The sequence below is a fragment of the Sander lucioperca genome, chromosome 19, assembly GCF_008315115.2.
Source record: "Sander lucioperca isolate FBNREF2018 chromosome 19, SLUC_FBN_1.2, whole genome shotgun sequence".
In the NCBI taxonomy this organism is placed as follows: Eukaryota; Metazoa; Chordata; class Actinopteri; order Perciformes; family Percidae; genus Sander; species Sander lucioperca.
The window spans coordinates 17,530,729-17,553,399 of NC_050191.1; the positions used below are offsets into that span (position 1 = coordinate 17,530,729).

General features: G+C 39.0%; 1 protein-coding gene across 2 annotated transcripts; it reads right to left on the reverse strand.

Annotated features, from left to right (window-relative positions):
- Positions 1 to 242: 242 nt before the first annotated feature.
- On the reverse strand, positions 243 to 6,294 carry LOC116066482 (visual system homeobox 2-like). Of its 2 annotated transcripts, XR_004895941.1 has the most exons (6): positions 5,759 to 6,294; positions 5,177 to 5,267; positions 4,444 to 4,567; positions 2,389 to 2,569; positions 985 to 1,432; positions 243 to 949 (listed from the first exon to the last, which is right to left on the reverse strand). XR_004895941.1 is itself a non-coding variant. In XM_031322583.2 (5 exons), the coding sequence occupies exons 1-5, from the start codon at positions 6,180 to 6,182 to the stop codon at positions 1,095 to 1,097; spliced, it is 1,158 nt and encodes a 385-aa protein (XP_031178443.1). In that variant the 5' UTR covers positions 6,183 to 6,294; the 3' UTR covers positions 243 to 1,094. The 2 variants fall into 2 exon arrangements, 1 of the variants encoding a protein (XP_031178443.1); XM_031322583.2 differs by having other exon boundaries at positions 243 to 1,432.
- Positions 6,295 to 22,671: the final 16,377 nt, after the last annotated feature.

The following is a 22,671-nucleotide window of genomic DNA, read 5'->3' on the forward strand; positions in this document are numbered from 1 at the left end:
ACTAGGCTACTCCTTGTCCCTCGATTAAATCCAGAATTTATGAATATGCAAATATTTTTCATTTCAAACGTTTAGGCTGCTGGACACAAGATGGTTTTCCAAACTAGATGTGATGTCAAAAAGTCATGCTCATAAGTATAAGTCTTAAACTAAGATTTAGAGTGAGCACAGAGAAACTTCTAGTGTCAACCTCTATACATCATTCTGCACATTGAAGCTCAAACATCCAAGTGAAGAAACAAACTTTAAATATCAGTAACTTTTAATTAGGCCAGAGTTACATTTATACAGTTACATGTATACATAGACAAACACAGATAATGTAAACTGTACATAACAGTACAGTGTTATCTATTGGACAATATTTTCAGTATGTATATCACAAATGTTGCAACATTTGAAGGAAAACAAAAGATTTAGGCTTGTAATCTTTTCACGGGACTTGATACCAACTGTATGTTTTTTAGTCACCCAACTAAAATTAATCATTCATCACAGGGAGGTCCCATTCATCTCATTAGCACCTCTAGAGCAGGTATATTCAATTTCTTGCTTGAGATGCTTGTTGAAAGGAGACTTACTTCCAAAAACATCTTTATTCTTGCTGTTGCATAAAAGTATAGCTGCCATGTCACAGAACTAGTTAACAATCTATTTTAAAGAAAATAAATATATATATTTTTTTAACACAGCTCCATATCAGAACATCTGCAGTAAATGTTACGAAAACATTTCCATGTTTAAGCCTTCTTCATTCTCCTACAGAAGGTGACATGAAAAGGTGTTGTGTAGTTTGCTGTACAAATATTTCAGTGAGGAAGAAATAATCTCATTGGTTTAGTTAATACATCACAATCATTGGAGCCAAAGAAGCTTCAGTTACCTTGACAGGTAAGCTCAAGTGGATAAAGAAAATAATGTCTAATTCATTTATCTATGACTATGATATTTGATCTGTGGGTTTGATCAACAGTATGAAGTTCAGACTCCACGTGCACCGAGGTTCAACTCAACCAATGAAACTTCTGCCTCTGAATTCTGAAAACTCCACTCTGCAGGTATTTTCACCATCAGTCTGTATCCTGCAGCTTCTTTCAGTCACTCTTCTCCACATCTGCTGTTCCCCGCTCCATCACATTGTCCTCAGCTTCCTCTTTATGTGTTACGTGGTCGTTTGTTTTGTCGGAAACTGTCCCCAGCACCATAGCGCTGTGTTCCTGCGCCTTAGCTCGCAGCGCAGCAATACTGTTCTCCCTCAGTTCCTCTTTAGAAATGGATGCGTTAGTAATGTCTTTCATCCGTTTCTCCGTCTGTTCCTGCATCACTTTGTCCACTGGTTTCTCCTGTGTTGTTGTTGTTGTTGGTGGTGGTGTCAGGCTGCAGGGTTTTCCAGGGGAGGTGTGTGTGGTTTCAACTGACTTCTTGTGCATACCTGAATGGAGAGGACATTCATTTCAGTTAAGGTTTGCGGAGGAGGGCTAGATAACTTGTTTTAGTGTTTCCTGGTGTAGTTTAATAAATTGACACCAATTTAAAAATGACAAATTACACAGACTTTTCCTCACAAGAATTGCATTTTGTATGCACTGAGGTGTCTGACATTGAAAGAGAATGGTGATAGATTAGTGGATAGAACTTATTCAATTAGAGCGACCTAATTGATTAACTAATCAATTGACATGAGGCGAGAGAGGCCATTTGGTCTAATCTGTCCTGATTAAGTAGGATTATCACTGTATTGACATGCTGACACTTTTATTTATATTTTTATTGGCTCCTAACATGAGCCAGGCTTAGCTCACACTTCCTGTTAGAATACATGATTATCCCTATTTTCAAACACTATGAGACAACCTAATATAGCTGGGTTTCTTTGGACCTACAGCTAAAGCTTTTATTCTGGGACTAAAATATGGGCCAAGAGTGACTATGTATAGAATTAACAAAACAACAAACACATTTTATGTGTATCAGACATAAAGGTCTGGATGAGACAGCTTTTAAAAGTACCCCACCATGTGGGCTTTGTCAGCCAACTTTGCAAAGTGGATTTTCCCTAAATGAGCCTCAATATTGAAATTAAAAAAGGTGGACTATCTATGACTCAAGATCAATAAAGGACATTTTTTCACAGCACTTTGACTTGCCATGGTAGGAAAAACATAGGTGTTATCACATTAACAATTGTATAATCAAGTTTCCCAGTAAGCCCTGGCAGTGTGACAGTGAGCATGAACAATACTAGGACCCTGAAACAGCTAAATGGAATTCAACCATCAGTCATTTCACTATTTACATTCACATTTTTATTAATGTAAGAAATAGAAAACAAATGCCCAACTAAAATGCACCCAGATGACATACGTACACATAACAAATAATATTTACCTAATAACCACGGAGCGTAGGATTCTGTGACGCCCTCCTTGGCTGACTTGAGGATGGACTCGGGCAGTGGGATGGAGTGACGGACCATAGCTCCGTAGAGGCCGTACTCCGCCATCACGCTGCTGCGACCCCAACACTTCTCCCTTTTCCTCCACTTGGCCCTGCGGTTCTGAAACCATACCTGCGACATGGGAGTCAGATCAAAAATTAGATTACGTTTACTTGAACTTGGCAAACTACTGTAATGCATGCAATTTTATTCTCTGTAGTCTGGGCCAATCATCTATTATCTTATTATCTATCCATGAACATTTACGATTGTGACTGGGCCAAAACATGACTCAGCCTCCAAACTCTGCCTCCATTCAATAATAAAATGTTTTGTTTATTGTTTTGTATCAAGTTTGACAATAAGACTCACATACATTCACATTCATCTGCTGAAGGGAGAAAGTTGCGATCACCTTCTCTAAATCTCAGTTTACAATGTGTTTGTACCAGGATGAAAACCTCCAGTGCACACACACTGAAAATGTACTCTTGAGTAAAGTATTGACATCTTGTGTTTAAGGAATTAAATGAACAATATTTAAATATTCATAGATAGATTCTGGAGTTTTCAATGAAGGAGGAGGAGATGTAATTTCATTTTTTTTAACACGGTAATTTAACTTTTTTTGTGGAAAACTGTATCAGAAAAAATATGATTTAAAAACAGATTATTTTCACGTCTTAAAAACTGCTGTATCGAAGCAGGAGTCTTTTATTTAATGTAACAGGAGATAAATATCAGTGGGACAATGACATCTGCTGGAGGCTTTTAACAAAAAAAATGTTTTAATAGAGAAGACTCAAATTAGTGTGCTTGCGCAGATATCTCATCCATCTCATCCATTATAGACAAAAATGCAAATGTGCTGCAAAATAGGTTTAGAACACAAGTCCTGAAATTCAGTGTTTAATATTTAATATTATTTCCTCATTGCTTAATTTAAAGAATATGTTGTCTTCTGTCTGTGTGTCCTTCCAGCTCCTCAAGTGCCTAAATTGATTTCCGCCAAGTCGGACCGCATAGTGCCTCAGCAAGCATGTGAATATGAATGAGGAAAACAGGAAAAAAAACAAGCATGCTAAAATGGCAGAGGAGGCAGGATGAGATTGTGAAGCGTGCGTGTGTGTGTGCGTGCGTGTGTGTGTGTGTGTGTGTGTGTGTGTGTGTGTGTGTGTGTGTGTGTGTGTGTGTGTGTGTGTTTCACAGACCTGGAATTAAAAACGATCAAAGCCGAGCCTGGAAAGCTATTCAGGTAGATCTGATGATAACCTCCATCTCATAAAAAGATGGGTCTCAGATGAGCAATCATGCTTTCTGACAGCAACGGTGTGAGTGTGCATGGCAGTGTGTGTGCATGTGTCTTCACTTGTGTGTGTGAAGTGCTTCCTGAGAGAGGTGACCCCGGGGGCGAAGAGGCTGATTGAAAAATAAGTTAATTTCCAGGGCCGATCGATGGGAGACAGGCGCTCAAATATCACGGGAAATTAAAATGCTCATAGCAGCCAGGCAGAGCCCTCTGCTCAGCCGCTGACCTGTGCTAATTCATTTCTATGTAGTTATCATTTCATCTCAGGGCTGCGGCCCGTCTCTCGCAGGGAGAGAGGTGCTAAGTTCTCCTCAATTAACTAATTACACTGAGAGGCTGAATTGGCTGCTAATGTGAAAGCAGAAGGCATTGTGAGGATGAGGATGATGGAGTAGCTGATTGGGGGCTCTACCTGAATTTTTCCTTTGCTTTCTTCATCACGTTGTAACCTGAATCTGTGGCAAGCACCATGAATGCAAGGAATTTTAACTTTGAGTTAAAAGAAGCTATCATTGCAGGAAATATCTGGATAATTTAACTGAATAACAGACTTTATTTTGTATTTTTTTTCAAGGGTTTTTTGTCGTATCGCCCCCCCTTAAGGCAAGATGATTAAAGCATATTCAGGTTTTGGAATTTAAGATCACAACCAACACATTTCTGAATACTGCAGAGGCATCAATACACAACAACACACCTGTATTCTGTCTTCTGGTAGCTCAGTCTTCATGGAGAGCATTTCTCTGGCGTAAACATCTGGATAGTGGGCTTCATTAAAAGCTTTCTCCAGCTCCTCCAGCTGATAGGAAGTGAAAATGGTTCTGCAGACAAAAAAAGGGAAATATAAGAATACATTTATACATATGGATTCCTTCATAAATTCACAATTTTGCATTCATTCAATTTTGTTCAATCTAAAATCCGTCTACTGAAATGGAAAAAATGGAAAAAATAAATCAAGATCTTATAAAATGAGAAACGGTCAGTTTTATTTTATTTTAACTCTTGAATAACTAGAATTAGCAAGTAAGAAATTGGAACAACAGAGGACAATTGCAATTAATTAACCAAAGGTATAGAGTCAAATCATAAAAATCATAAATACACCAAAGAAAACAGCTATTCCTACCGAAACATCTAGCAACAATGTTTTTTTTTTTTTTAAGACAGCAGAGGAATGATTTTATGAAGGCTTTTTCTATAAAAAAAAAAAAAAAAAGTAGGACAATACCAGATTACATCTAGGCTAATGCAATTTTATGAGCATCAAACACACAACATGTTTTACAGGATTCACTGATGACAAGTAGCCTAGATTGATATTACTCTATAAAAAAAGGCCTAAAATTAATATATGCCCGACCGTAACATCAGTCTAAATGAAATAAATTATACAGCGTTCGATTATCTTTTTAATTTTTTTATTTCACCTGTGTCGTCTTTTCTTTCGTTTCTTGCTCTGACTCATTGATGATTTAGAGAACTTCTGATCACCGGAGGAGAGACTCATGTCATCAGAATCTGTAAGGAAACAACAGCAATAATAATAATAATAATAATAATAATAATAACTACTGCATTGGATAATGCATGAAAGATGCAGGCATTATTGCTGGTCGTTAGATGTATATAATAATAATATAATAATATAGCCTACCTCTTAAAAAAAAAAGACTAAATTAAGTTTAAAGAATTCGTTTTAGCAAGGCCTCTACACATCTTTTTCAATAGGCCCATTTAGAAAACAAGAGCATTCTTTTTTTCTCAGTGAAATTAACTTCCAATCTCTCTCCATCATTATCACTGGATCACAGGGCGAGGAGACTTTGACGCGTAAACTCTTTTTGTGCAAGAAATGTCTGCTATCCTCAATTTGAGCTCGTTCACAATAAATGCATGAGACAAGCGTGTGCTGTTTTTAAAAAAACTGCAACGACTATTCTAATAATTGCATCAGAAACACAGTAGGTTATGCGTTATAGAGTTTACAGGACTTTATGTCAAACACTCACCGGAGCTGGCGGAGTGCTGCGCCTCCATCTTTGGGTCCATGTGCGCCGCTCTGTGCAGCGGATGCAGGTGCACATTCTGCGCCTCTGCCAGCACCTCCAGAAAAGCAGGCTGGCTGTAAAACGAGTGTATTCCCTCTGGTCCCAGCAAACCCACACCGACCCCAAGACCCCCGTGTCCGAGGGCCGACCTGGCTGCCAGGACGTGCGCACTGTGCGGCAGAGCCTCCAGCGGCCGCCTCGGTGCCGCCGGCGGCTCCTTGTTGAGGCCGAGCAGCTCCTGGATCCCAAAGCCAGTGCGCCGGTGCACCGTGGGAGCCATCTTCCAGACTGGCTGCTGGGATCCCCCGTGGTTCAAGCTGGTTTGTGAGGCTGATTTCTGTCTATTCACAGTGTCTGAGAGCACAACTCCCTCCTTCCCTGTCATGGCGGTGAGATTTCACTTTTTGTTTTCCACTCCCTCAAAATAAAAGCCAGTCCCTGATGCAATCAGCTCTGTGATTCTCCTTCTTTATCTCTCTGCCCTCCTCTCTGCTGCGCTTTTTATCCAACAGGCAACAGGCGGCAGCCAATCACAAGAGGGGGGAGACTCCACACTGAAGTTTGCATGAGCCCCATGAATCTTTAGATAATACAAGTTCTGGCAGTTAGGCTAAATGTGACAAAATATCTGTCCTATAGATTTTTTGACAAGAAATTGCTCGGTGGGTGGATTGTCTGACAAATACAAAGTGGAATCATCTCCTCCAGCTGGTGACCGCAGAACAATGAATAAGCCCATTTTCCTGAGAGCATGCTTTTGTTTTCTACAGAAGAAGCCTAATCTTCAGTTTGATACCATAATGTCAGTTCAGCGCATATAGCCTACATCGGAAACACTAAGAGCTTATAGGCTGTTTTCTTGCTGACTTGGTGAGTGTTTTGGTCCTGACTCTAACAAAAGAGAGAGGAAATGAGTGTTTAAAAGTTATGTATATGAACATTATGCCTACATATACAATTCATCAGCGAAATCCATGTCGAGGAAAATCAGCTTCATTTGCAGCACGTATAAGTCCTCATTCAAACAGTGGCGTCACTGTTGAAATACTGACGAACCAGCTTTTTGGACCAAATAGGCCTACCGAAAACAGAAAAATATATAATTCATAAATATTTCGACTACATCTGTTGCTTTGCTAGATAAAACACATTTTTAATCCTATAAGCTTAATATATTATTTCAACCTATATAATTTCAATGATGTAGGTAGAATGTAGGCTATGTTCTACTTCATAATGTTAAATAAGACAAACAAGACTAATCATTTTTAATTTCTGCCATAAAAAATTAAGTTTGATACCATTCACCCAAATAAATCTGTTATGACACATGACAACAAAATGTATAATTTAAAAGATGAGCAATCGGATTACCTTAGTGCAGTTCATTAACTGCAATCGATCTTTATAAGTCAGCTTTCTATATTTTAACATTTTCCAATAAATATGCCAATAACGAGGCTACTCGTCAACTAAAAAACATAAACACAGGTCACATTCAATCAGGACCAAAATAGGATTTTCAGTGGTCAAAAAAAAATAACTCTCATAAACTCACATTAGCCAAGTTCTCTATCAGTTAATGAATCAATTCAGCTTCTAATTAGGAGGACCACACACTGATTGATCCGTTACTAGACTCAGCTCTCTCCCTAACGTCCCATATAACCCACACTGTAATTTGCATATTCTAATTAGGTTTGCGCATTAAACGTTTTGTCTTTGTGGAAATCTGAGCATCTGTTGATAGATTATTAAGCGTTTTTTATTCTCTGACGGGTCACATGATAAAGAATACAATATCCCAGTTGAGGATATTTAGGGCACACCAGGGTGGCAATTAGACATGAGACAAACAGAGGAGCAAATGCCATAGCTCGATACAACAACTGATTTATTTACCTCCTGAGTTCTTTTTGAGGTCTGATATCAAACACAAAAAGCTGCGACACAAACTGAAAAGTTACACAATGTTTCAGCGCAAAAATCTGAGTCAAAGTAAGAGCAAAGACATTTCGGATGTCAGGGGAAATCATCCGCAGCTTCTCTCCAAACTCATTTATCACCGTATTTAAACCTCAGCTCGAATTCAAACCCACTGAAATGTGAAATGAAGTGAAAATACTCTCATTTTCTGTTTCCACAAACCTAATCCTCTTTAATCAACTGTTATTCAATTATTTGAATTTGGACTTTCAATCGTTCGGAGATAATGTGCGGCACACTTTTGGACATCTGGACAGATAATTACGCAGAGGAGAGTTTATGGAGATGAGTGGACGCGCGCGATGGAAGCGCAGATACAGTCTTGTCAATGGGACATGTGGTGATGAATAAATAGGTGGTTCCGGCGGGACTGTTTGGCAGCCGTGCATCAGGCTGTCAGTGACGGTCAAACCCACAATAGATTTAGTGCTGGTTTGTAATCTCACATGTGATCATGAGATGCGGCTTCAGCCTTCGTCATGATGAGGCTCCTTGTTGCGCTGTGTTTCACTGCGCCGCATCTCCCTGCAGGACAAGAGACTGGAGCCTAGGCCTACATTTAAGTGGGATAAGATACACTTAAAAAAGCTGTAGCCTATTATATAAGCCTATATGCTATGGCTATATAAAAAAAGAAATAGATTCTGTCACTATTAAATATCATTTAGTTTAGGACATTGCTTTAGTGAATTATTAAGCATTTATTTGCCTGAGTCAGTGTGAAACTGTGGATTCAAACATTAACTGTGATGGGGAAAAAAATCACTTATTTGATGTGTTCCAAAAAATAAAAATGATTAGGCCTACCGGTTGTATGCCTCCGCCAGTCAATTTGCAGTTTATATTCATGTCTTTCCAGACTCATATATGTAGTGAAGACTTTGAAGGAAATTTAATAAAAAGGTATTAAGTGCATTTTCTTTGTGAAATGGAAGTTATCACTATATTAACATGAATGATTCCAGTGAATAATTTCCAGTGGGAAACATGCTGTCCTCACTTAAAGACTATTTTTTACAGAGGACTGAAAGAGAGCTTTGTCACATGGTGCAACAATAATCACCCGAAGCTCAATATCAGCAAAACCAATGGGCCTGTGGTGGAGGAAAAGCATAGAAAGACAGTAGACAATGCTTCACATGTTGCTGCAAAGAAGCTACAAATTTAAAAACGTGCATGCTTCACACACATGTTCAACCCGGGCAGCACAGAAAATCTATACAATCTCCACAGTTTCAAGGTGGGCACCCAAGATTAGTGTCACAATCTCCCCTTCTGTTATGGCGTTGAATAATGGCCAGAAAAGTGTTTTTGCAGAACATTATGATGTCACAGTGAAGTCGACCTGTGACCTTTCTGGTGTAAAATGTCACGATTTCACCATTTTATCCTATAGATTTGTGAGATCAAATTTGTGTAAACATATTATAATCAGCTATGGCCAAAAAGGTTTTATGTGAGGTCACAGCGACCTTGACCGTTGACCACCAAAATCTAATCGGTTCATCCTTGAGTCCAAGTGGATGTTTGTGCCAAATTTAAGGAAATTCCCTCAAGGTGTTTCTGAGATATTGCATTCACGAGAATGGGACGGATGGACTCCGGTATGGACCCCTGGGCCCGCACTCAGAATGCCCGGGAGCAAATAATAGAACAGTTACAACAGTCTGGTAAGTTCAGAAAATGACATCACTTTACTGTAATGCAGCCTTTAAAACCAGGGAAAGACAACACTACGGTATTACGATACCAAAATCTAAGACAATATCTAGTCTCATATCACGATATTGATATAATATCGATATATTGCCCAGCTCTAGCCTATGCACCCATGGTGTTCCAAGCTGTCCGTGTGCGTCCATTCTGGAGTATAATTGAGCCTTCACATTATTATATGCCTGCCGACACAGCAGACTTCTACATGTGTACATACTGCTGCAATACTTTGGAATCATGGCTTTATAGTTTGTATGGGGGTTTCTTAAGGCTACATTGTTGTATTTCTTAATTAGCCAGTACTAAAAGATTCACTGAAATTAAAAACATCTTTTTCAAGAGTGTCCTGGCCTTTATATTTTTTTTTATTTGGGGGTGGCAGTAGCTCTCCATTTGTGCATGAATAGGTCCTGAGCATGTGTGTGTGTGTATTTCAGGCCTGTGTGTAGTGATTTCTAACAAACAGAGTGTAAATTGTAATTTCCCCACTGGGGATCAATAAACAGTATAAATTAAATTATTTCATTTATTTCATATTGTGGCTACATTGGATTAGCCTACTGACTGTCATGAAGATAATCTAACCTCATAGCCTCTCACCTTCTACTACCCCACTCTGAAATTCCACTGCTAATAACCCTAACCTAACCCAGTTTTTCCAGGTGTTTACAGGAACAAGTGTGGCCTAATCATATTTTGCAGTGCTTAACATTTCTTCAACTACTTGGTTCTGTAATAACTAATCACAGTTAAAACCAGAGTTGAAATGTAATGAACATCTTGGGTAACAATATCTGGGTGAAGTAAAGCCTAGGCTCAGGGACGCGCACAGACATTTGGAGGAGCTATTGCTCTAATCTGGAAACAACGTATAACCTTCTTATATACAGTCTATGCGTATAACCTAGCAAGAGCCCAAACCATCACATCCCTGAGCCTCTCTCTTCTCTACAGAACGCACACTAATGTTACGGACGTAACGTAGCTACGTTTAGCCTGCTGCTGCCAACATCTGGCCAACATAGGCTGTCATTAGCTTTGGTTGATAACGTAGCATTTTACGTTACTATAAGGCAATGTTGCGCGACGTGATACAAACGTTACAAGCTGAAGCTGCACTTTAGTCAAAGCTCAAGTGGATTTTTGTGGTTAGCTACTATTCACAGGGCATTTGTCATAATCTCCATAACTTTAAAACTCACGTGAAAGTAGAAGGGCTTGGCGTTCACGTGTTGTCTTCCCTTCAACCTTGAAAAAAACACTTTTTTCCCGACGTTTTTGACGTCTTTCTTTCACAGTTTGTTTTTGCTTTTTCCAACGTTTTAAATTTTAAAATTTTTCTTCTACACATTTTCAGCGCTTATTTCTACGTCCCATATTTTCTGATATAAAACAAAAATTTAAAATGGGTCAATGTGACCCGAAGTCAACACAAGGGTTAAATCACGTGACTGGGGGCAGAGGGCTGAGGGCAAGATTGAATGATATAGCGATTTAATTTGATTTAACTTTAGTAATGATGGCGTATTATCGTATCGCAGCCACAACAGCAAAAAAATAAAAATAAAAAGAAAGAAAGTTTAGTTAAGCTCTTCCACCAGAGGGGCAGCTAAGCCAATCAGGGCAAATGGGCTGTTGCCTGGGCAACAATAGCCCGTACCTGTGCACGTCCCTGCCAGAGGCTATTTGTCAATAGGTCAAATCCACCTCTGAGGTGGGATACAAATGATCCCGAATTCTGGCATCAAATTGATCCAGATTTCTGCCTTAAAATTTGAAATACCCAAATACCCATTTTGTCCAGATTAAAGGTAGGATTGGATCACCAAATCCAAATATTCTGCATCAGAAATCTTTGGATCTGCTTTGAAATACCCACTTTTTAGATCAGAATTTAATCCAATCCAACCAATATAATCCTGTAAAATCATTTTTGAAATGCTGGCCCCTGTACTTATTTTAAAGCAGGGATTAGTACACAGGTAGGCAGTCAAAAAAAACAGGCAGATGTATCTGAAGGTAGGTCTGAAAAAACACTATGAATATACAATGCTGGAATGCTAACCCAAACAATGAAGATGACGAGGCACAGACAAAGGGAGACACAGACTAACTACACAAGGGAGAAAAGGGAGGGACAGTTGAAATCAGGGCAGGGTCGGGAATCGTACAGGCGGACAACACACAAGGGCAGGAAGTGAACGTTAAAAACGATTATAACGATTATAAACAAAATAGGATTTTTCCTCGAGGTCAATGAGGGTGATTTTATGTACCTCAGTAGTGGGTGCAATTTGCAACCCACCTGCCAATTTTTGTGAGTTTTGGTTTTACGGTTTTTGCTGCACTAACGGACCACTAATAAAATGATGTTGTTAAAAACCAGAGAATGAAAATGAGTGGAGTAAAGCGACTTAAATTACCTTCGCATCTCATGAGAAGCTATTAGAGAGACATTTCATTAGAGGTGAATGAAGAGATCAATGCCACACCAACAGCTATGCTAATGGGGTTTCTACATCACACACACACACACACACACACACACACACACACACACACACACACATAATGCATATGAATCAAATCCTCCAGGATGCAGCTAGAAACACATTTTTGCATCCTACGAAGCATCCCATCTCAACGCTTCTGAACACAACAGCTTCTTAAAACCTCCTTAACCTCCTTAGGTTCATCTCTATCCTATTGCAGAACTCGTCACTTAACACAAAGCGAGAGGAAGCACAAATAAAATAAAAAGTTTAAAATAGTTGACATGAATGTACTGGCTGGCTACAATAATGACTAACATCGGCATGATCCAACTTAAACAGCAAGTTGTAATTTGGGTTGAAATAAACGATGCCAATTTAAGGACAGGTTATGAGACAGTGTCATGTGGAAGGCATGGTTCTCTGTGAGCATTTGTATCATCCTTTGCTATATTTAATACATGTAGCATGACTGAATCATGCCACTCATTTGGTATTATTTAATCACTCTGTGTATCATAAGCCATTTGGTTCTATAAAGCACCAAAATCAACCTTATCTACCTGGTTATAAGACATTGATTAAATCTATAGGGAAAAAGTCCATATACAATAAAATAGTTGATTCAAACAGACAATATTGTGAATACTGAGATGTTAACGGTGCAGATTGCACTATACTGACTAAAACCTTCTGTCACTGACATCAATACACACTCAATTTGAACCATAAAAAAAAGAATTTGTTACAAAAGTGATAAGACTGAAGCTCTATTAATGTGGTGAACACAACAAACAGTCACACTGCTGTTTAGATACCTGTCTGTACACAAGTGCTGCAAAGAAACACAATAAAGAAAGAAAACACAAGTTGACACCATGATGATTCAAATGACTGAAGGAGACTTCATGGAAATAAGTAGGCTATACTCCAAAAGAGTCTTTGTCCACATTTACTTTCTATCAAATGTAAAAATGATCTACCATAGAACATATCACTCATTAAAATTCATTCATCTCTTCAATAAAAACATATTTGAGCTTCAGTGATGAGTTTCATTCTGAACCAGCTCTTTCTGTCTGATCCATCTTTCTCTTTGTCTGAGGCTCCAGAAATGGCTCTTCTAATCTAGCTAATTGCTGTTTCCCAGAGCTCGGCATTTAAGAAAAAAAGCTGGGTCACCAAACAGCCGTTGATCAAAACATCCTATTAAGGTGAAGAAACAAAAGGCTCTCACAATCCGAACAATGTGCCACTGGTGATTCAACAGTTTGCTCTGTGGGTACAAAGCATTAATTAGGGCAATAACTTCATGCCATTGCCGTTCTATAGTCTCCATTTCTGTATGAGTGCATCTATTTAAGCTCTAAAGTTTGTTGGGGACTCTGACTTGCCGAGTGTGCCACATTCCCCTGTTCTGTGTGCAGATGTGTTATTGGCGTAATGAGGAAAATACTTTGGGAGACGTGAGAGAGAGGGCCCCCGGAACCCCAAAACTTTCCTGACAAAATAATATTCCTCATTGTGGTTACTCGTAAACGAGAATTGACATAATTACTTGGGCCCATTTCTTGTCTAATTAGCACACTTCCACAGTGGACAGGGACTAGCAGTTGGGCAGGGGAAGGGAATCGGACAGGCATGGCAGTAGCAACACAAAAAGGGGCCTCTGCTTTCAGCGTAATTAGGTGAGACAATGCCCCTGACTGTTTTGAGCTATGGCGGCGGCTCAGAGCTGGGGCCGAGCAGGCGAGCAGACGCCCCGTGAGCTACATCTCCCCGAGACCCTAATAAGCCCCTAATTGTCTTTTTTTGATTCACATGAGCAGCACCAGCAGACATGAAGACAACATATTATTGATCGCCCGCAGAAGGCATTTTTTCCTCGTCCTGCAGGATGGAAGAGATTTGAGTTGACTCACTCAGGACCTTTACTGTTGGCCCTCAAACTCCAGAGAACTTGTGTTAACATCCTGTGACAGCGTCCCAAACCTGGAGAGCTGCCACCATGTTCAAAACCAAGATGCAAGAGCTGCTAGGTTTCTTTACAGAAACAGTTTTCAATGACGGCATCTCAGATGGTTCTGTGTAACAAACTATCTGGCTCGTCAGGTTATAAAGAAACATGAAGTGCATCAGAAATTATTCATATTTTCTGCTAGTTTATTGGATGGAGAAAATAATCTTACAATCTTGGATTACCCTTGATATCTGTGTGCAATTATTTTGGGTAAATAATCAGCTGAATATAGTCAATTTTGAATACACAAGGCAAGACTTAATAATGCTAAAGCCTGGCAGTCCTTCTCTTTGTACATAATACACTTTATATTTGAAGAGAACTGAAAGCAAATACTATTATTAAAGATAATAATGTACTTCTTTATGTTTGTTATCTGTCTCTTTTTCTTGATAACATTTCTAACTGAAAGGACACAGAGAGCACAGACCTCCGCCAAGGCCATGCCCAATCACACAATTTTAACAAAAGTAAAATTAATTTTTGTATCCACTCTGTGATTTGGTTCTCCTCCAAAATATAATGGGTTCTTTCTTTGCCAAGTCAGCGTTTGAATATGCAAATAGCTACAGAATGAAGAATTAAACTTGTTTGTTACTTATTTTGAATAATTTGTTTGTCTTAGCCAACTGGATGTATTATTATTATTATTGTTATCAGATTCACTTTCTTTTTTCTTGCAGATTAAGAAAACTTTGAATCACAAGCAGCTGGACTCTACAGACTGCATTTCAACACTGAGCCTGTTAAACCAAACACACACACGGTTCCATATGTTTGAGGCCACTTCTAATGGCAGGTGGTAACCAGAAGACTCAATATTTCATAATTCCTCTCTCTCTAACATCCCCTGCAGTCAAGGCCTCTCCGCTCAGAGGAACATCAATCCGATGTGCCCTCACTCCTTTAATTAGCTGTCAATTAGTGCAAATGAATCAACTCTTCGCCTAATTAAGCAATGCCACCAGGCAGCTCCCATATACAGGCCATTGTGTGAGCAGCATGAGAAAACCACAGCTAGCAAACTCGCTTTGGATCAGGAGTGCAACTTAACGATCACTGACACACTGTGTTCAGGGAGCTGTGTGTGTGTGTGTGTGTGTGTGTGTGTGTGTGTGTGTGTGTGTGTGTGTGTGTGTGTGTGTGTGTGTGTGCGTGTGTGGACAGAGTGTAAGGAAGGGTAATGGCAATGCTTAATTATTTTCCTAAATCATATTCTTTGAGGCAAACGCACAGAACTAAAAACACACTCTGACACGAGCACTTAACTCTCCATTTAGGCCTTTAAATGTTTCTGATCTTCTAATCCTCCAAATATCTCTTATAGTTTCATGTCTGATTCAGATGGCTGCTCTGAGGATTTATGACCAGCTTGTCCTTTACTGAGAAGACTTACTTTCACCAAACATGTCACTCATGGCTGCTGCCGTGCCCAGTGATTTAAAAATCCTGGAAGTACATGAATGTCACTGTATTTGGTGATGCATTTCAAAAAGGTGAGGTTTAATTTCCAGATTATTTTCTTTTTTTTAATTCAAATGTCGTTTTCTAGAATATTTGTTCTCCCAGTGACATGAATAATCAAAAGCTTTAGGTTATTAGCTGTGACCTTCCACCAGTCAGCCAACTTTGTCCTCCACATGAAAAGGTTATTTTTGACACTGAACAGAGTTGAGATTCTATTTTCCTATTTTCTAGGACTTCTCTGAGATTCATACCCTGTGTTTACAGCCTCAGACTTCAGTGATGATGTTGTCATGCAGTCCACATACTTAATTTACAGTCGGAGTGGAAATGTAATCTCTGCAAACATCTGTTCACTTCTGACTCTCAAGACAAGAGCCACTTTTTTATTCTTAAAAGCGATATTTTTGAATAAATGTTGGCATCACCTTTGATTTAAGTCATCAGCACTTCTGAGTTCAGAGGACATTGAATTTAGCTTCTACATTTTGACTTTATACAGTAAATCTTCAAGGTTGCTTCATTACTAAGAGCACACTTATAACCACAAACTAAGATCTCATTTTCACTCAAAGGGGACAACCTATTTTACACTCACACACAACAGGATGAATATTGATGAATGAATCTGTTAAGTGGGCTACTAATTAAACAATCTGCACCTTATTGTGGCTCTTTCTTTGTATCAAGAGCATGAGCTGCATGTGACCTGACGGTTAGTGCAGTGATAAATCAATTAGTCAAACATTAAGTCAAAAACATATCAAATGTTTATCTTGGGATGGCTGCAGAGCCGTAGCCAGAGGTTTTTAAATACTGAGGTCATGAGGCAAAGTCCAACCAAGACACCGGAAAGAAAGTGTTCCAAATCTTTTGATTATTTAGATTTTTCATTTATTAAATAATTAATTAACCAACTCAAAATGAATTAACTCAAAATAAATGCCTGTGTTTTTCCTTTAATTAGATTACATAATTATTGACAGGAAACTTCCTAGGAGATGATTAGGGAAATTAAAGATCCATAAAATGCAATGTTTGTTTACCTGCATAGAGGTCTAAATGCTGGTTAATTGGTTTGACTCCTAATTCATTAAAAGGTTTCGGAAAACAGAATTTTTTTTAACTTTTCATATGTATTTCCTAATATATGGATTTTTGGTTTTAGGTGCACGCCTGGCCTTTTATTTATTAACTAAAGGGTTAGGCAGGCTCCTGAGCTAGCGTCCTCTTCTAGTGTCTGTTAGTTTGGGTGTTAGTGTTGCTGCCGCTGCAGTATGTCTTTCATGTGTTGTCTGAAGTTACCTGTCGGTCTGGGATCTCTTTTGTTATTTGTCATGTGCATGGGTGACCAAACAAGTTCCCCCTCTGGGAATAATTAAAGTGGTCTAATCTAATCTATTTTATTTCACATATTTGTATTGAGCCAAAGAAGACTATATATACTTGTAGTGTAGTGTTATGTCAATGCTCATTTCCATTCATATGAAAGAATTATAAAATGATATTCATGTACGTTCACAGATATAAAGCAGATTATATAAAACAAAAAGGATTGTATGTTGAGATTGGAACAGTATCAAAAAATAAGCAAAACATCTTCAAAATATAGAAAATAAATAATTAAATTGAATAAAAAATTGACAAAGATTAAATTACTAAATAAGAGATGCATAAAATAAATCTAAATCTTAGAACATAGCTCAGATAAGGCAGTCTAGGAACATGTATTTCCTTTCTTTAATCTAATCTCTTTTTAAAGCAGTTACCAAGCCCTCTCCACACTGCCAGGAATAATTAAATCCTTTATTTATTAGGTTAGCCTAAAAGTAGTCCATATATATTGAGTCTAGAAAATACTGAAAATACTGAAAATTACTTACAAGGTTGCTAAAACCCCCACATGTGCCCCCAAAATACAAAGCTTCAATAATGTGCATGCTGCTGCTGGTTCACTCAAACACCGTGATGTTAGGATGCTTTGTGTCATGAAGAAGCAAACTCATTTTCAGGCATGTGAACAGTTCAGCCATGTTGCCTCCCTCCCTCCAGCAGCCACTCCAGACCATTACAGGCTGTAATTGTTATTTAATGGATTAAACATTCATCCTTCCTGTGCAAACCCCCAGAGGGCCGGATGACAGCCTCACCATGTTCACACAGCTAAACACCCCCCCCGCCACACACACCCGTCGACGCTCATTTGACTGCAGTGTTTGTGCTTAAAATTCAATTACCCACTTATTGATAGCTCTCTGGGGTGCTAAAGAAGTGGACACGGTGCTGGTGGAGGTGTGGATGATTTCCCAGGAGGCCTCAGTCTCCTCCACACATCTCCAGCTGGATCTATTTCATGGCTTTACTCATCAGCGGCAGACGCAGATGAAGCAGGAGCAGCCGTCATACACCTGCACACACCAGCGCACGCAGAGACACACACACACACACACACACACACACACACACACACACACACACACACACACACATTTCACTGAAATTTGAAATAAAAATACAATTAAGTAAAATACAATAATTAAATCAAATATTCCCACAATTGACCAAACTCAAACCAAGATTACATTGTATGAAGAAAGGGCATAACTACACTTTAAATTTCAGGGCTTCAACTGAGAATTACTTTTAATATCAATTAATCTATTATTCAATTGATCAATTTAGTCCATACAATGTCAGAAAATAATGAAAAAGTGCCCAATACAATTTCCTAGAGCTCAAAGTGATGTCTTTACTGTAGAATGTTTCAGTCCAAAACCCAAATATTTTTAATTTAAAATAACATAAAACAGAAAAAAGGGTGACACACTCAGACCACAGCTTTAATTCTAAATAAATTAGAATCCGTTGGTTATTATTATCCACAGTTGATTATTAATGTTATCTCCCCTGCTCTGATAATAAGTGTAAAATTCAAAAGCAAATCCATATCCACCTGCTGTCTCCAAACATTAATAAGGAAAAACAGGTTTGTTTCATCGCTTTAGGTGCAACAAATCAGCACTTGACTCTGCACTAAAAGCCACAGGTAGCCCCACAGGTTAGCCACGCGTCTGAAAGTCCCCTGAGGCCTCCAGGGGCCCCACAGGAACACTCGGCTTGCTGCTGGCCTCATTCCCCCGCTAATTACAGCACTCATCTCTGCTCTCCCATGAGACGCCACCACTCTGATGACAAGACGCTGCACAGTTTGGAGCTCTGCATCACCGGGCAACAGCTGGGGCTGCACGTCAATACCCAGAGGGGCAGGGGGGGTAATGATGTGGTGTGTGTATGTTGGGGGAAGCATGCAGGGATGATTTTGTTGATATTTTGCAGATGACTCCCAAACTCTGATCTAGTAATTGCTACTCAATCTATTGATTTTGATTTGCTTTGACTCTGAAACTTAAACCATAGCACAATAACATGTAGTCTTAGAGGTTAGATATACAACATCATATAATCCAACATGAGTTCTGATTAGAAAAGATGAATCTTGTTGTCCTTTCATGTGACAGGGTCAGACTACAGCTTACATGTCCCTAAGGATGACACTGGATCGATGAGCTCTGTACATACTGTACTCCTCTCAGGGTGATTGCACTGACTGTTCATTAGCAGGACGCTGGGCTTTAATGGCCTGCACACTTCTGTCGGCCGTAAATCTCCCAAGACTCCACCCAGGTTTGCACCCCTGTCTTATCAAGGGCTGTGAAGAATGAAGTCAGTGTGATGAAAAAATGAATGAGATTTATCTGCCTCTCTCCTCCTCGCATCCTCCTCTTCAACACACCAGGACGAGCTTGTAAGCACAGGAAAATGACAAGTGGGATCTCGCCATGACACACCCGTAAATGTGATGAAGCCACTGGATGTGTTTGAGATGCTAATGAGCCTGCTGGCCACACACAGTAACATCAGTGTGTCTCTCTGTCACATCTAAATGTGGTTAGTGTGAGTAAGGTGAGGACTGAAAGCAAAGACTCAAACTCAGATAAAAGTGAGGTTTACTTTGTCTGTTCAAGCCAGAAGGAAGCAACAGACAGCTGGCGAATGCAAAAAAACCCAAAAGGAAAGAGGCAGAAGAGAACATGTGGCTGTAGCACAAAGACATGAAGCTAAACTGACAATAAGGCAGCTAACTATTCTTTGTGGGCAGGTATGTATACTGTTTGTTGAGAGGCTGATTAAGGGGAATAAGGGGATATTACTGGACCTGGAGGAAATATCAGCAGTGGTGGAAGAAGTACTCAGATCTTTTACTAAAGTAAAAGTAGCAACACTACAGTGTAAGAATACTCTGTTACAAGTAAAAGTCCAATTCAAAATGTTACAAGTATTAACATCAAAATATACTTATAATACCAAAAGTAAAAGTACTCATTATGCAGAATGGCCATTAAAGAGATTAATATATATATATTTTTATATATGCATTTTAGGCCTTTATTTCCACAGGACAGATGAAGTCATGAAAGGGGAGAGAGAAGGCAGCAACGGGCTGCAGTCGAACCCGCGGCCGCTGCGTTGAGGAGTAAACCTCTATATACCCATATGTGCGCCTGCTCTACCAACTGAGCTAACCGGGCCACACATCATGTTCATATTTTAAGCAATATTTTGTATTAATTATCTGAATCTGCAAAGTAACTAAATGTATTACATAAATGTATGTGGTGGAGTAAAAAGTACAATATTCCCTTCTAAAATGTAGTGGAGTGAAAGTATAAAGTAGCATACACTGGGAAATACTTGAGTAAAGAACAAGTACCGCAAAATTGTACTTAGTTACATTCCACCCCTAAAGAATGGTGACTGTAGTGACTGTAATGGCAGGACATATTGGAACTGGAAGGCATGGATAATGAAAGGAAAAATACAGAAATATACATCCTAAACGATGGCTGTTTGACTGAAAGCACCTTTTTGCCAGGATGGTGACTTTTCTCCCCTATGAGTTGCTGCATAGCAATATGACATTTTTTCTTTTTCAGGAAACAACAAGAGCAACCTTAAACCTTGACTTCTCATCTTACTCCTCCTTTCATAGTATACATGTACTGTAGTAGTATTAGTAATGATAGTTGCTGTTCTGGCACTTTTAAGCACAGCAGTTACCAAATGTAACTAAATATCTTTTCCATTTATCTGTGGAAATTGAAAAATACAAAAATGCCATCATTGCTCAGTACTTGGAGGTTGCAGCGTTGCAGAATCCTTAATAAATATCTCAATTTAATATCTGATATGACATCAGGAAAGATGCCAAGGATGAGAGTGCTGGATTCCAGTCAGATGACGTTCTCTTTGGATGTTTTACTAAAAACTAGGCAGTCACAGACACAACCTATTCAACACAACTCGGATGAATCATTGCGATTATCTATTATAAACTGAGACCAGATATGTTACACTGCTGGTTGCAGTTCTAGGTCTTAATCTTTTCAGAGGGGCTAATTTACAGAAAATGTTGTTTGACAGTTGGATGATGTCATGGTCTGACCAGCGAGTGTGGGGCAGTGGAGAGTGAAGACATGTTGCTGCGTCCCATTCATTCTGACCTTTTTTTTTTCCTGCAGTTCCAGGTCAAGAAATTTAGGTCAGAGAACAATGCACTCTCTCTCTCTAGCGGGGTGCCAGAACCCCTCTCATGCTCCCCTCTGACCCTCATCCCAAGCCTTCACATCCAACCACTCAACACAACGTTACATTTGGCAGACACACCAAAACTCCCTGTGGATTTTAGTTGGGAGACCGGTTTCATACCTTTGAATAAAGCAGGATGGGGAGTCACCTTGTGGTTAGATACTACAATTACACATCTATCTCTATGGACTTTGAGGTCATGTTCTTGTCCTTATTTTTTGCGGGAATTCAGGGTTTTTAAAAGGAAAGTTACATTCCACGATTTGAAAAGAGAACACATAATGAATACTTTATAGAGTGGTTCAAGTATTTCTAACAAGGCATATTGAAATGTTCCATTTTTTAGGTCAATAAAAATACAAATTTCAGATTCTCCGCTAGAATTGAATTCCTGACAATCTAAATAAGGCTTTGAAATGGTATTAATCTACCCTTCATATTGGTAGATAAAATGTACAAAAAATGTAGTTAAAAATATGAAATGTGAAAAATCCAGGTGTGTCTTTGTATGAATTATTTTGATTACATTTTCAGTACATCATCTGTCAACATTATAAAAAAAATACTTAATAAAATGAGTTGTACGTAGGCAGTTTTTTAATGATAGCAAGCCTGGAAACTATAGGCGTGTTTGAAGCTAATGTACTTATTATTGATTCTTGCTATTCTGGGTTTGTACCTTCATGTTTGAATGTACTTGGTGACTTGGAAGTCGCTTTGGATAAAAGCGTCAGCTAAATGAAATGTAAATGTAATGTTAGACGAACACTTAATTTGGCTCCTCTACTTACTGTAAAGTTTCAGGCTTAAAAGGGTTACTGCATGATCAAAAACTAGAGTACGCCAATATTATACCCAAGTAAAACTGTTACTTTAAGGAAACTTTAGTTTTGCAGCCTGAGAATACAGCTTATTATCAAATATAAATAGGCTATATACAACCACCTTCCTCACTATAGCCTTCTACTAGATTTAACCAGAAACAAAAACAAAACTCAGACAATTAAACAAAAATAACCAACAATAAATAACAACTGGACACCGCGGCGGGTGCAACCAGCAATAATAAACGTCTTATGGCAGCAGAATAAAGCATCACCAAGGCAGACAACATGGACATGTATAACTAATATAAACTCCACCAGCTGCAGCCACATGTTACATCTATCACAATAGTGTGTTGTTGTACTCACCTACAGCATGTGAAGGCATCTTGTGAGTCTTGAGCACCATGAAGTCCTCCTTAATCTGCTCATAGTTCAAGGTCCCTCCTCGTTCACTCTCAAAGCATAATTTAACCAGTCCACTCAGTCCCAGTATAACAAGTAAACTCAGTAATATAACCAGTCCACTCAGCCTCTCTGTCCCAGTATAACAAGTAAACACAGTAATATAACCAGTCCACTCAGCCTCTCAGTCCCAGTATAACAAGTAAACTCAGTAATATAACCAGTCCACTCAGCCTCTCTGTCCCAGTATAACAAGTAATCTCAGTAATTTAACCAGTCCACTCAGCCTCTCTGTCCCAGTATAACCAGTAATCTCAGTAA

Coding starts and splice junctions, on each gene's coding strand:
- LOC116066482 (XM_031322583.2), bottom strand. CDS start 6,182: ATGACAGGGAAGGAGGGAGTTGTGCTCTCAGACACTGTGAATAGACAG. Junction 2,570..4,443: donor TACCAGAAGACAGAATACAG/GTGTGTTGTTGT, acceptor CCCATGTCGCAG/GTATGGTTTCAGAACCGCAG. Junction 1,433..2,388: donor CTACGCTCCGTGGTTATTAG/GTAAATATTATT, acceptor CTCTCCATTCAG/GTATGCACAAGAAGTCAGTT.